The 13,245-nt window shown below is 36.4% G+C and overlaps 1 protein-coding gene across 1 annotated transcript in view; it reads right to left on the reverse strand.

Moving 5' to 3' along the window:
• CFAP43 (cilia and flagella associated protein 43) overlaps positions 1 to 13,245 on the reverse strand; it is a 45,077-nt gene that overhangs the window by 28,766 nt on the left and 3,066 nt on the right. The window contains exons 4-9 of the mRNA XM_042863551.1: positions 10,211 to 10,378; positions 8,656 to 8,806; positions 3,920 to 4,070; positions 2,032 to 2,094; positions 900 to 979; positions 98 to 229 (exon numbers count right to left, since the gene is read on the reverse strand). Coding sequence (XP_042719485.1) covers positions 98 to 229; positions 900 to 979; positions 2,032 to 2,094; positions 3,920 to 4,070; positions 8,656 to 8,806; positions 10,211 to 10,378 — 745 coding nt within the window. The remainder of the gene's footprint in view (positions 1 to 97; positions 230 to 899; positions 980 to 2,031; positions 2,095 to 3,919; positions 4,071 to 8,655; positions 8,807 to 10,210; positions 10,379 to 13,245) is intronic.

Here is a 13,245-nt window from a genome sequence, read left to right on the forward strand (position 1 = left end):
AGTTTCACAGATTCACACAATCACGTTAGCAGTACCAACACACACATAGCATCACAGGAACATCTCATACGTTCTGTTATTATCTCAAATACTATACCTGATCAGTAATAATCAGAAGTATTGTGTAATCAGGAGAGAATATGAGGGTAGATATGGGCTCTGAGATGTCAGCGCAGATTTCCATCTCATACTGGAGATCTCTGATACGATACAAGTATAAAATGCCCTCCTGTGCAGAAAAGTATAAATCCACATTAGTTCTAAGTGGCAAACTTAACAGCAAGAACTACTAAAAACCTCTAAAGTTTTTAACAGTATATCATCTCTAACAATCTGGTTTGCCTTTATTACGTCTCTATTCAGAGGATTCTTACTTTGAATAACAAATCCACTGAGGAGATCCTTAATACAAGTCTTAGTAACAGTTCATGTCTGATAAGAAAGGACTAATCAGTTAATTCTTAAGATTTCATTTTGTTGGGTTTTTTTTTTTTGAGACAATATAAGAATGTTTTACTTCTAAACAGTAATGAACAATGGCATCATGAGTTTGGGTTAAAAGGTGAAGTAGGTTTTGCACAAAATAGACAGACAAATCTCCTGGCCATTTTCTCTACTTTTCTGTTCCTCTAGAGTGCTGTTCTTTGTTAAAAATAGGTTACCCTCTTTTGTCACTTTGACTACAAGAGTGGAATCTCTTCCTACCCTGCCCCCTCCTGATTTCTTGTCTCAAGCCTTAAAAAGGAACACACTCTGCCAGAGAGAATTGTTACAGCTCTGCAACCCTCCACTTTTTTTTCTAGCTTGTCTTTGAAGAGAACTCTGTAAATGTATTCAATATGAATATTCTTTGATTTTGACATCATATTAGTAAGTAAAGACCACGAAGGATGCCTTACAATTCCAGCTGTGTACAGTCCCTCATTACAAAATGCCATGGTAAACACAACTGTTCTTTGCAGGGCCTTTGGTTTGCCACCTACGAGCAGAAGACCAACACAAAATATAGTTTAATTTATTGCAGCAATGTATCTCAGCATTAAATCTGGAAGAGTTGATTACTTGAGAGCAAAAATATTCTACTGTCTATGTAATTCTTGACCTTTGTGCTATGATAATAAAGGATAAGGTGGGTATACATAATTTGAAGTGACAATACTACTGTGGCCTGATGAACTAGAAACTGATTGGAGAAATCATTTAATTCTGTATATGCTGCAGAACAGCTACAAAGATAAATACTAAGTTTGTCAGTAAGAGAATCATATAATGATTTAGGCTGGAACAGACCCTAGAAGTCCTCTGATACACCCACCTTCCCATTCAGCACAGGGCCAACTCAAACTGAGACACAACTTCAAAGCTAGAGCATGTTGTTCAGAGTAATATCCAGCTGACGCCTGAATATTACTAAGAAATCCTATGATTTATTTGGGCAACCTGTCCAAATATCTGGCCACCTTCAGTTTGATTATTTTTTTCCTATTATCTACCCAGAAATGTTGCTGGTGTCAACTATATCCTTTACCTGTCTGGTTCCATATTTTCTGCTACTTTTCAATGGGTAGCTGAAACAATAGCAAAATCCCCCTTTTCCTTGAAGATGAACACAGTTCTTTCAGCCCATCTTTCTATGTCATGCATTCCAACTCTGTGCTAATCTTTGTGGCCTTGTGCTGAACTTCCTCTAAAATATAAATTTTTTTTGTACTATGGAACTCAAAGTGTTTGAAACAACCCCCTAAATCCTAACTCAACTAAATTACAACTTCTTACAGTTATTAAAATTAACCAGTAGGGAACAGAAATTATTTCACTGCCATTGTTTTTCCTGAGGCTATTCATTGGGTATTAACTGAAAGCCCATTAGTTATTCATCAGACACACAATAATGATTGCCATCAATCTGTAGAGGCAAGGATGATCTGAGCTCATCTAAGCAGCAACTTCCAACTACACTCACATACTATTACTCTCAGCCATTACTGGTGCTGCTAAAAATCTACTAGCTTAATTGGAATATAGAAATACCTTTCTTTTTCTGTACTTCTCTACGAATGTAGTCCAACATGTCCGATACTTTACGTACCTGTTCTGCACAAGAAAAAAACAAATCTCATTAACCTTGTTTATATGTCAATATTCCACTAAATATCAGTTGCATTCCAGTCTACTGAAGAGAAAGTGGGGTTTAGTATATTGAAATAAAAACGTGTGTTCTTTCCCAATATTAATCCTTTCTGTCATTTGTATTGTACAACTGAGCAGGCACAATCTTTCATACGCTGATAGAATCATTACGTTTGGAGAAGACCACTAAAATCATACAGCTCAACTGTTGACCCGTCTTTCTCTGGTTCAGTTGACAGTTGCAAAAAGAAGTGCTTAAAGTTGGACACACACTTAAGTATTCTGCTAAACAGAAACATTGAATGCTTTAAATGATGTAGAACCTTCAATACAATATGCTTACAGACATTTGTTAGAGTCTTAGGACACAACACAAAGAAGAACATATAGGCCAAATTAAAGTCCAGATGGCAAATATTTTTGTTGCTTTCTACAAAAAAAAAAATCTAGTCACACCTCATCTTTTCTTGTTGATGATTTGCAGCTCTTGAGTTTTACAAGTGACAATTTAAAAAGTGGAAAAATAATGCTGGATTTATTTATTTATTTAAGAGCAGCATTTCTTTACTGAAAAGAGATACAGTACTCTGGAAAAGTCAGGAATACTTGCCTCACTTTAAAAGCATTTATGTAATTGGCAAAAGAAAAAAAATCAGTTACTGTCAGTCCACCTATTAACTCTAAGTCAGCATTCATTAGAGAAGTTCTATGTTGGTGTGCAACATCATATTGCCCACTTTTAGTCTGAGAAGCAGCACATTCTACTGCTCCTTTTACCATCTGACCAAACCATTGAACTACATGTGCACAGTAGGACTGACATCTCCCATCCCTGCAAAGGACAACAGAGTATAGGTTGCCATTGCCAGAACTGCTTATGCTGGCCCCATCTAACTGCTATCCATTTTGGAAGCCCTCTGTATGAGCAGCACATGGCAGAGAGCTGGGGTGAGACTTCAAGGTTCCTAGAAAAAAAAAAGTATGGAATGGGCTGCTGTTGCCAGGAAAGTTCACTCACCAGCATGCCAAATGTCCCCATGAAAAAAATGGGAATACACATTAGGGAGACAAATTACCTTAGCAAGCTGCAATCAATCCAAGACGTGCCAAGCTTTCTAGAATAATTTAAAAGTAAATTGCTTTGTTTTAAGCCAGAGGCATCTTCTGCCCGCTCTCTGTGGTTCATACCTTCTACATTAGCCTAACTGTATTTACAGCCTTCTTTTCATTAGAAAATTGTTTATGTAACTGCTGATCTCAAAGAATTATATTAAGAAACTTTATATTACATTCAGTTGTGTTGTTAATCCACATCATGCTAAACGTGAGTCTTCAAAGATATGTTCTAACATTAGCTAACATACCAAGTGAGGAGAACCCAAAATATGCCCTGCAAGAGCAAATAAATTACTGTACTTAACTAGCTGTAAAAGGACCGTGTATAGTTGCTATATTAGTAGTATGAAGCTAATCTAATAAAGCTGTTAATAAGATACAGGTTATTGGAATTATCGTTCATTCTATCAAATGGTTTTAATGTATTTAGAGCTCTTTAAATTTTTTTGGCTGAGAAAAATGATTGCCAATTAAAGGGTGCTAAAGACTTAGAAGATCAACAGAAATTCTGACATGTTTACTTTATTAATAAAGGAAAACGGTTCTCTTATAGCTCTCCAGTGCAGCATTACAATTTCTGCAGGTTACACAACAGAATAAAGCCAAAAAACTCTTCACAGTCCTTTCTGTCTTCCTCCCCACATGAATAAAACACACAACAGCTATTTCTTACCAGATAGAGGTTTTCGTTGAATAATTGAAGCACTGCATTTCATAGTATCAATTGCCAAAATATAACCTTCTTGACAGCCCAGGTAAATGTCAGAGGTTGCAGTCCAGCAATGGGCAGTAGGATGCAACGAAGGCTTAATATCAGATCTAGGCTTCAGCACAAAAATAAACAAGTTCAATTAACAACTGGCAAATATCTGTATAGTTATGAACATTTCAAGGCCAAGAAATTATCTCAGAGCCTGACTTTTTTTTTTAATTCAGTCATCCTTCTACTGAGAAGGGAAACATGAGAAACATGAACATCTTCCAGAAAAACCAATGTCTGGTGGCAGAAGTCTAGTACTCACATTCCTCCCTAGAAGCTTGTGTAAATGACAAATCATATTTTCATCATATTAAAAGTGTAAAATTTGTTTTGATTTATTATCCAGCACTTTTGCCTTCTGGCTTAGAAATCCCCTCTGGTACATCCTCCACTCTAACAAAGATACTGCCCCACTACAACTAAGTAATCTCCCAGTTTCTTAATAATGAAGTTATGAAAAAAAAAAATCAACAGTCAGCTCCTAGATTGTTTTTCCCTCCCATCAGAGTAGCACTAGGAGTCCAAATTTAAATGATTACCTAATATGACCTCATCCTGACAAACGTATTTCAAACTACTTTACAGAAGAGCCTGATTTTGCAGACACATCCTGTTGGCTTTTTTCTTCTTCATTTTATGACATTGCATTCTTGGTAGAATTAGAATACGCTTTGTTTAAATAGCTTATCTTATAACCAAATTAGTCTGAAAAACAGCTCAGTTAATCTTTGCATCATGCATAAATTAGCTCTAGAAATATCCTTGCCACAGACTACCATACACCTGAAATTTCATTTCTCCAAAACAAAACTCAAATCTGTCATCCATAAAATGGGAACAACAGTATCTCTCCACCAAATGCTCACTCACTAAAGGCTGTGAGCTGTTCAGATACAATAGCAATAGGAGCTAGGAGCTACATAAATACCATGATAGAAATAACCAGATTGAAGCAGAGTCACTAAAAAACAAAACACCACCTTGTAAGAACATTAAGAAGATTCAAAGAGCAGAAGTGGAGAAGAGGAACAATACTGAATCTGATGGATAAAATAAAAGAAGAGTCCATAATTCTATAAATTCTCCTGCTGTCTCACTGAAGGTTCTATCAAAAGAGAAAATATGGATGCACTTGTGATGAAAGCATAGGACAGAGATTCATAGGTATCTAGAATTCATTAGTAAAATATGCCAACGACTTCCTATATAATTCTGGATAGGCAACTCACTCTTTATTTATGCCTCCAAAGCATTCTGAATAATAAAACAGGACAAACTAATAAATCTACAGCAAGATGGAACTATACATCACCCAGAGAAACATTTAATATAGGCATTTTCCCTCATTTTACATAGCTTGAACAGCACAAATCTTTTGGCAAGATGTAACTGAACTACCGTGAATCAGAAGCTTGCTCTGCAAAGACAACTTCTGTCTTTGCACGTCCCCTTATGCCTGCTGTCACGACTGCCTTTACATAAGGTAGGTAAAATATGTTAATCCTAGTGTGAGATTATGTAAATTCAAAACAAGATCAATTCTTCAATTGTGCAATGGTACAGTGGTGCATAACAATAATGCAGACTTTTGTTGAACTTCTGTAAAATTAACTTCTTTTAAAATTAACAGCTCTTCAAAGAAAAAAATCCATTGTCACAAAAGAAATTATAATAAAACAAAGGAATAACATCATTACTGGGGATACAATGGATTCAAGTGAGCTGTGATTTGCAAGTAGTCAAGTGATTGCAAAGTAAATTCATAAAACTCAGATCATGACTGTAAGAAATATCAAAACACAACTAAAACAGTATAATGGAAGAAAAAAAAGATTGAAATATTTTGAATATTTTAATTCCTTTCACTCTGCTGCCCCACTGTGGTTACACTGTGGTACACAGTTAGCCTCAATGGCTCCGGAGCATGGACCCCTAACAGAGATGCAAACAAGTGCACATGCAGCAGACTTGCTTTTCTTACACGACTGCCACGCACTCCTTAGGAGTGTGCTACTGCCTCCGAGCAACCATGGACTATGAGTTGAGAGTAATCCCTCTAATTATTAGTGTAAATAAATGGTTTTCCACTTTTGATGCTTATATCAACATGAAAAACATTGACCTCAGCTGGCTTGGATTTAGTCATAAAGACAAATTCTTCTGTTGAATGTGGTGGAAAATAGAAGAGGCTCATCAAGCTCTGATGCTATCCCCACTGCACTAAACTGAAAGCAGCTCACTAACCACAGCCAGGGGGAGCATGCTCTCTTATCAGTTAAAAAAGATTAAACAACGATAGTGAGGACAGCAACTCCAAGGTATGAACAAATGTTGAGATGCACATTTTAGGCCAGAATCAGATAAGTGTTCATGGACACTGGTAACAGTATACAAATCATCAGTTATAGCACCCATTCCTGTAACTCCAGCAGGGGCCTGCCAATTTATAGTGAGAAACTGCAGAAAGTAGAGGTGCCATAATTACCATTAAGTCCATTACAGAAACTGTAGTCTGAAGATATCTGGATATCTGCAGAACTCAGCAAATTCAGTAGTTTCAGTCCCACTGAATGTTACTGTATTAGTTACTTCTCAACATAAGGACCTTGAAAGATCATATTTTGAGACAATACTTCTGTATCAACTGTATTCAGACCAAATCAAGCAGGAATTGCTTCGCCAAAAGCACAATCCCACCCAGTGGGGTTGGGTTACAAGATCTAATAGCAGCTCAGTACTCCTGCTAGGTTTAGTACCCAGGAAAAAATACACCACAACAAAAAGAACAAGTTCATATTCCTGAAAAATCATTCCAAAATATCTTATGTTCACAACTTTGTTAATATTTCATAACCAAAAAATACCCATCTGCCTAGGGTGTTTGGACAGTAAATAAATACCAAAATATATACCTCCTAATTTGAAAGAAAAGGAAATCTTGGTCAAGAACTAGCAGAATTAAATCAACCTACTCTTACTTCACAAATATTTCTATACTTAAGGAGAAGATGATTATATTGAAGCCCATAAAAAGAAATCTAGATTTTCCTGGAGGCAGTTGGGAATGCAAAGACCCCATAAAGGTACCTAATATGGCTGAAAGCACATTTTCTTCCATGTGAGAAAGCTAACAATGTAGATCTGCAAGTTCAAGCACAAGAACTTGCAAGAAATAGATCATAAATATGGCACAAGTCTGCTACATTTGAAATGCTAGGCAGAAAATTCTCACAGAAAGCTGGAATTATGACTATACAGAGAATGTTCCATTCCAGGGAAATAAAAGTTCAGTGACTGTGATACATTCACAAGCAGAGCTGGAAATAACAGGGATGCAAACGGTGATGGAAACCACAAGAAGGTCTTAATTCTTCACAGGATTCTGCTGAAATCTTAGAATTCTGTCTGTAGCATTCCACAGAGGAGTATTTGATCTTGAAGAATGGAATAGTATGCTACAAGGACAAATTCTTTTAATACTCACAGGCCTAATATATTGTTTCTTTCTCCCTCTCATAGCTCACACTGCAGGCTAAAGAACCAAGCATTTTTTGCAGTTGAGGTGCTGTACATATTATCAGAAGCAGTAAGGTAGAATAAAAAGGCAACGATGCTTATGAACATATTCCATCTTTATTTTCCATGTTCTAAGAGTTTTGAAATATAAGTAGCTCAGGTGTAATCAAAGTCAGTAAAGGACATGTAGTCTGCCTGGAAGCCAAGGACATCTGTAGTCACAGTTAAAAAGCCCTACAAATGCCATGTAAAAGAGGATGAGGTAAGGAAAAAAATAATCCCATTTGCAATTTTTTTCCTGCATTCTGCTTTGTAATAAAGGCTTACTGCATAAACGTGTGGTACATTGATCTGATAATATAGAACTCACGTTTACCCAGCAAAAAGACAATGTAATGCTGCATCATCTAGTGTACAGTAGTTCCAGTATCACATATATAACACAAGCCATAAAACAGATGTTCTTAATCCTAAAAGGGAATCCCAGATTTGCAAATTGTTTTCACAGTGTCAGTTGTTTCTAGTTAACAGTCAAGTGAAAGTAAATTTCAAACAAAATGACAACTCCTGAAGCATTTCATACCTCTAAGGAGGCTAGCAAGTAAGTGATCAAACAAACACAGCAAACGGTCAAGATCCAGCACCACCAGTGGACTGGGAACGTGTTTCAAAAGCAGAGGCTGCTGTTTGGAATAAAGCTTTCAGTATTTTCACAGCTTGAGACACTTACAGAGTCAAGAAGAGAACAAACCCCAAAGGGAAGTAAAGATACCTGACGGTTTTTATCCATTTAACATGGGAATAAGTTTTCAAGGTCTCAACAGCTCTCATTAGCTCAGGAATGGTTAAATGCTGACATGCTGTTAATGCTCCTGGGATAGAGAGCAGTACCTCCACTGCGCAGACATACTGCTACACCAGGACATGTCAGAAATGTCTGTATTTTACTGTACTGTGCAATAGTAGCATGCCTTGTGAATCTGTCAAAACATATTTCAAATACATTTCTGAAACAACAAATCTATATCCTGGATTGTACCTGTTTAAACAGACATTACAATTAATTTCTTAACATCTAAATGGATAAAAAACATAATGACTTGAAGTAATAAATGGATAAAATGAGTAGCTACCACAAATGTTTCTGCTTCATCTCCTACCAGTCCAGCAATGGCTGAAACTGGCATAACAGGGCCATGGTAGGGATCTTCAACACAAGGATATGGGAAAAACAAATCCTTATGATGATTCAGAGAACCTTGCACATCAGGGAGTTTCACAGGGCTGTAAAAAAATAAATAAATAAATAAAATATAAACTATCTGAGGAGAAATATTACAAATAGTATATGTGATACAAAACTGGGAAGCACATTTTTTGAGAAGAGACACCAAGGTTTACTTCAGCAACAGTAATGGAAAACCACTGTACAGAATAACTCTATGTGAAACATTGTTTCACTAACAGCTAATGGCAATTCTACCTCAAGAGAGGCCCCTATCTGGCAGAACTGGATTGCCGCACTAATTCATTGTCTTTTCCTACTGCCTTAGACAAATAACTATCCATTCTTGTTGCTGTTTTCAGTTGGATTAACAATGTTACACACCTACCTTGCATAAGCTATGACGATTCAAGCTTAATGTTTATTTGGAAAAAATTTAGATACAATGAAAAAAGTAATAGCAGTATTTCCCTGTTACATTCTGATAATCAGCACATGAGCAGGAAGTAAGGATTCTGTAGCTTACAAATTATGTTCATTTATGATTTGGTAAAAGTATTATGTGAAATAACTAATTCACAGTGGAGGCCTAACCTCTACTCAATGGAATAAGTAGTAGAAAAATGAGCATATAGGTTTATATTCATGTGTACTCTAAGTGACAGAAGGCATTAAAAATTGTTTTGATATCACAAATCAAAGCCTTGTCTATACTTTTAGTATTTATATACTTATCATATAACCACATCAGTGGTAACATACTGGTTAGTCATAGTCAACGAGATCAAATATGCTGCTGTGAATTGTGGAATAGCTGCCACTGCAACAGTATTTGTGCCATCCTCTGAGGCTTCCATCTTGAATACGTATTAGTCCATCTGTTCTCATATCAGCCTCAAAGAAAATTTTAGAGCACGTTTATATTTGCTGTTCTCAGTGATCTGCATTGACAGAGCCACCCTTTCTGTAAGTTGGCCACATAAGCTGGAAATCACACAAAAACAGATGCTGCTTTTGGTAAAATCTGTGATTGCTGCTACAAACTGCTTAATTGTGCTTACTAGAAAGCAACTTGACCCACATTTGGCAGTTCCATAGCCACAAAAGCAATACACATTCCCACTCACTATTCAACATTACCACTTACAGGAATGGGAGAGCAATCTAGGCACTATACTGATGCAATAGGGCAGCTCTTAATAGAGACAGCTACCAAAAATGCTGACTAATATAATTTTCAGTTGTGTGCATAGCTGGGTCACGTGAGTACTACAAAATCATATACTCAATTCATCTGATTGATTAGACAGATTCACACTGGTTGTGCTTTAACAATCAGTGATTGTAATTGCTAGGCAGACTAAACTGGATTAAGTTCTTTGCAAACAGATACAGGTTGCTAGTCTTAGTCATTATAATACACCCCCAAATCTTTCTTTGAACTTAAAAGGTGTTTCACTTACTTTTGTATAAGACAATGCTCGTCATGATTTCTTTCAATATGCCAGATGGTAACAGAGCTCTCAGTAACAAAACAGAGCTGCTGCCAGTTCATAGGATTAAAACTCATGGAGGTTGCTGCTACTCCTGGCTGAGACTCACTGCACAGGAGGATATTCTCTTGCCAGTTCCTTCATTAAGGAGAGTAACAGAAAAAATTCACTCAAGTTAAATCACTCAAGATAAATATATGGATGTGATTGACTGACATTCAAGATCAAGGTATACAAACAGATACGTCACTGACAAAAAAAAACCACAAACATGCTGTCAAATAAGCCAAGTTCTCCTGAGAATTAAAAGGATGTGGTTAATTAGCCACATATAAAGATCAGTACTGCTACAAAGAGATTGAATAGTAAACTAATTATGAAAACAGGCATTTTAGAAACATTACCAAGCCTTTCCTTTTGTGAAAAGAGCAGGAAACATGCGTTTTCCTCCTACTTGTGTCACTGACTGAACAGACAATAAACACTTCAGCACCAAAGACCTCAGTCTTGCTTTTCTAATCCGTAATTATTATAATGCTGCAGTTGGAAGGTATTACAATTCTTACAATTAGAAAACTCAGTCAGCCCTTGATTATATAACTGAATTATTTAGGTTGCATCCTATTTGTACTGTGAGTGCCACACAGCAGCATTAACTAACCAGAGAAGAAAACAGTGCAGAATTGTGGGATGTTACATGTTAGCTGGTGCTACCCTGGGAATATTCTTTCCATTGCCTTTTCTTTTGTCTACTGTAGCCTACTTTATAGTCTCATGTTCTAATTTGCATATTCCTCCATTATCCAGATTAGTTCTCAACTTCATTTGCATTTTTAGGTGCTGTCCAAGAATTGATTAGAATAATTTGAAGAAAATCATTAAAATTGTTTCTTATTATCTCAGGCAACATATCTGACTGTTAATCGAAGTGACATTCATAGCTTTTGTATTTGTCATTACTGCTGAGATGAAGAAAAGGAAGTATTACTTTTCAGAAAGGGTGGTCAGGCACTGGAATGGACTGCCCAGAGAGGTGGTGGAATCACCGACCCTGGGGGTGTTCAAGGAAAGACTGGATGTTGCGTTGAGGGACATGGTTTAGTGGGAGCTATTGGGAATAGGTGAACGGTTGGACTGGGTGATCTTTTAGGTCTTTTCCAACCTTAGTGATTCTATGATTCTATGATTCTATGAAAACCATAATGCATAATGCTGTAAATGGATTTAGTATAATCCTCTTGTTTTGGTTTGTAAGAAATTTCCTCTTAGATACTGATTAGCATGCAAAGACAATGATTAAAATTAGTAGTTTCCACACATAAGCACTAACTCATTATCTCTACAAAAAGAGAGAAGTTGCAACTCTGACTGTAACAGAAACAGAAGGGCATACTGACATCTTCAGAGAGCTTTCATCTCATATCTAGCAGATAGTGCCAATGTTCTTAGAGCAGATAATTTATTAAGATCCAAAAAAAGCATAGCACATGAAAAAGAATCTGGCATGGAGCCTCTTCTTCAACCAGAAAAGAAAAAAGATCTAGAGATAAAATCACACACAAAAGGCTGCAGCTGCTTTTGTTATCCATAAGCTTTCCCTGTTTTGAGACTGTTAACTGTCAAAGCACATCTTATACTTCTTATTCTGAACTATATGCTTAAAATACATGAGTTGCATAATCATGATATTGCAATCACACTGATGATGCTAAACAGTGATTTCTTTCATCTGTACAAATACCTGTGACGAATGCACAACACAACCTAACTGCAAAAGTGTCCTGATCACATAGCAAATTCATACAACTCTGTTCAAGTTATTACAAGCTCTAAGTTTAAGACTGCAAAGCCATTCTATTTTGCCACTAAATTCTTTCTGAGTGGCACTGAGGATGGTTCTCTTATGACAATTAGGTGCTGAGAGTCAAATTTGCACTCACTCAAAAATGTTGACATTGGTCTTGGAAAATGCCCTATTTTAAACCATTTAAAAGCTTCAAAATGTTTCCATTTTGGGGGCAATCTCAAGTAGTCTTTCAAGATAGTGAATTTTTGTTTAAGTGCATACAGTGAACGCACTGATCCATATACACTATTTCTGTGGGTGACCAGCATGCAGGCTCTTCAGGGCAGTCTCTCTTGGTTTCTACTGTGATATAAGCAGACAACTTTCCAGATGTACACTGTATGAACAGAGCTCACAGCAAACATTATTGGTTGTAAGGGATGAGGAGGTATCAGTAGTAGCAGCTACAGCTGTTAATTAACATTCTGAAGTTATAGGAATTTCTGCTTTTTCTCTAGTTGTTGTACAAGAAATGAAAAGGTCATCATTGCATTGATATTACACAGAGTATTTCTTATTTGTGTTTAATTGACTTCTTCCTACTCTACTCTCTCCATTAGTTTTGAAGAAGTGCCCAAACTAAATGGTAGGTGGAAGCTTGTTGGCCATGGAGGCAACAGTTTACAGAACAATTTAAAAAAAAAAAACAACAAATACTTTCTGTTTCTCAACCATACCATATTTCTCTACATGGCAACAATAAGAATAATGACCTAACCCAGTGATGCAAGATGGTGTAATCACTGAGCACAATGATAAGACAGAACTAGGGTAATTACAAGTAATCAAGAACACTGAATGGGACAAAAAGTAGAAATCAGCTTTAGAATTCTTTTCCAATTTTTAACTGGTTACTTTCTTTCCACAGTTAGCAAGGAAGAACAGATAATTAGCTGGTGCTACAGACTTCATAAGGACTCAAAAATACAACATTTTTAAGAAGCTAGAGGACAGCTATGGCAAAGTAACAGTCATTCTGGCCATGAACTACTAGCACTAGAAAAAAACCAGCAAACATGGCAGAAGTTTGCAAACAGTGATCATCAGGAAAAAAAAAAAGAGATGAAAGTTTATCTTTCAAATTTGTTACTTTAATTTATGCTAAGAGAACACACATACAAAAGCATTATTAAATGCAAGTGATATTAGATGGTTATTT

This window comes from Lagopus leucura, unplaced genomic scaffold (genome assembly GCF_019238085.1).
Source record: "Lagopus leucura isolate 7727_CA_CO unplaced genomic scaffold, USGS_WTPT01 Super-Scaffold_741, whole genome shotgun sequence".
In the NCBI taxonomy this organism is placed as follows: Eukaryota; Metazoa; Chordata; class Aves; order Galliformes; family Phasianidae; genus Lagopus; species Lagopus leucura.